This window comes from Gadus macrocephalus, chromosome 14, assembly GCF_031168955.1.
Source record: "Gadus macrocephalus chromosome 14, ASM3116895v1".
NCBI classification, from domain to species: Eukaryota; Metazoa; Chordata; class Actinopteri; order Gadiformes; family Gadidae; genus Gadus; species Gadus macrocephalus.
The window spans coordinates 2,684,680-2,687,179 of NC_082395.1; the positions used below are offsets into that span (position 1 = coordinate 2,684,680).

General features: G+C 52.8%; 1 protein-coding gene across 1 annotated transcript in view; it reads right to left on the reverse strand.

Moving 5' to 3' along the window:
• The window catches only part of LOC132472380 (protein kinase C-binding protein NELL1-like), a 125,715-nt gene that overhangs the window by 64,517 nt on the left and 58,698 nt on the right, over window positions 1-2,500 (reverse strand). The window contains exon 8 of the mRNA XM_060071986.1: window positions 1,360-1,540. Within this exon, the coding sequence (XP_059927969.1) occupies window positions 1,360-1,540 (181 nt within the window). The remainder of the gene's footprint in view (window positions 1-1,359; window positions 1,541-2,500) is intronic.

Sequence of the window (2,500 nt, forward strand, 5' to 3'; positions counted from 1 at the left end):
CTCCCTCTCTCTGTGTCTGACTCTCTCTCAGTATCTCCCTACTGCTACCCGTGTCTGTCTGTCTGTCAGACTCTCTCTCAGTATCTCCCTACTGCTACCCGTGTCTGTCTGTCTGTCAGACTCTCTCTCAGTATCTCTCTACTGCTACCCATGTCTGTCTGTCTGTCTGTCAGACTCTCTCTCAGTGTCTCCCTACTGCTACCCGTGTCTGTCTGTCTGTCTGTCAGACTCTCTCTCAGTATCTCCCTACTGCTACCCATGTCCGTCTGTCTGTCTGTCTGTCTGTCTGTCAGACTCTCTCTCAGTATCTCCCTACTGCTACCCGTGTCTGTCTGTCTGTCTGTCAGACTCTCTCTCAGTATCTCTCTACTGCTACTACCCGTGTCTGTCTGTCCGTTAGACTCTCTCTCAGTATCTCCCTGCTGCTACCCGTGTCTGTCTGTCTGTCTGTCTGTCTGTCAGACTCTCTCTCGGTATCTCCCTGCTGCTACCCATGTCTGTCTGTCTGTCTGTCAGACTCTCTCTCAGTGTCTCCCTACTGCTACCCATGTCTGTCTGTCTGTCTGACTCTCAGTATCTCTCCACCACTACCTGTTTTTGTGTCTGCATGTGTGTGTCTCTCTCTCTCCCCCCTCTTCCCCCCTGTGTGTGTGTGTGTGTGTACGTGTGTGTGTGTACGCGTGTGTGTGTGCGTGCACGTTCGTTCCCTCTCCCCCACACATGACTCATCTCGTCGGTGCAGGCGATCAGTAAGTAGCGCGTGGGGGGGAATCAGGCGGGTGTGATGCGGTGAGGACGTCCCACCGCCTCCTCGCCCGGCCGGCCGCCCCCCCCGCGGCCCCAGCCTGGCCTGATTCAACACTACCGCCATCTCTTTGGGGTGGCGGTATGAGGTGGAAGTACAGAGGGAGGCTGTTGGTTGGACGCCTGGAGATGCCAACGCCAACGTGAATCAGTAAAGCGGTTGTCTCCCCGATACGGTGTCGTAAAGGGACTGAAACATTTTACCCCGACTCCTCAGACCGATCGCTTTGGATAAAGGCATCTTGATGTGCACTGCTAAATGCCCCAAATGTACCCTGGCGATTGATCGTACTGTCAATGCCCACGGAGGGAGTGGTGTTGGAAAATTAGCTTCGGCTATGTGCACGTCAAACGTACAAGTCATTGGACACTGCTTCTGCAACTGTCAATGCTTCGTTTTACCCGTCCCTTACGAATAAACCAAAACTGAGAATCATTTGTACAGCAATCGATTCGGTTCCATGGTTTAAGGGAGCAGAGAGAGAGAGGGGGGCGAGTTAGCTAGCTAGCGAGAGATTGGTGTAGAGGAGGGAGGGGGGGGAGGGGTTGGCTAACCAACGAGGGATTGGTGTAGAGGAGGGGGGGGGGGGGCGACGCCCACCTTGCAGGCACAGTTGCGGCAGTTCTCGGGCTCCAGCCACAGCTCCTTGTCCCGGTAGAGGAGGCCGTTGGCGCTGCACATCCGCTCACAGTGGCACCCCTCCAACTGGGTCAGCCTGGTCTCTGCGTAGTTCAGCTGGACACAAGGGAGAGGGGCGTGGTCAAGACAAAGGGGCGTGGTCAAGATAGAGGGGCATGGTCAGGACAGATGGGCGTGGACAGGACAGAGGGGCGTGGACAGGACAGAGGGGCGTGGCCGTACGTTTCAACGGCGACACACACAACGTGCTCATACTCCAATGTGTCAAGTGTGTGCTCACGTAAGGACACAGTGTGATACATATGGTGTACTGTGTGTGCAGACTATTGCGCACGCACACGCAAAAGGTCACACCGCAACACACACATACACGTAGAAATACAGAAGAAAAGCCTTCCCAGGAAACGCCTATTAAACATTCCCTTCTTTATGGATTTATTCGTAATTATAGTCGCAGCCTAAATCTTTTCAAGCAGATTTTAATCACCTCAAACTTTTCATTTCTGTGCGGAGGTCTAAAGCCCTAAAGTCCCAAAGTCTCAGGCCAGGGAGGTATGTAAACAAATCTTTATAGTATTCAGTTTTTCGAAAGGTTTCGGCTTTAGGGGGAAATAAATGTGGGGTCCAGTGGATCCTAGCTAGCACCTCTCAAATAATTTAGTTCCACCTCACATCCAACCCTTGAGAGCTCGCTCGCCTACCTAACAAACACAAGAGCATCATCATCATTTAAGGCTGAAAAACGGCCTTTTGTGCTGAAGCGGGTTCTTCAGAGAGAGATGTGTTGTTGAGATGCATTGGTAATTAGTTGATGAATAGAGTGTCACGTGGTGCCTCTAATTGCACTCGTGTTGCAGGCCTTGGGACCTACTTTACACACAAGCGTCAAGCACAGCATGGACCTTTAGGGCTCTGCTTCTTGCTCGCACTCTCTGATCGCTCTTACTGCGCCTGCGCACACACACACCAAACACACACACACACACACACACACACACACACACACACACGCACACGCTCTCCCACCCCCCCCACACACACACCCTCCCACAGAAA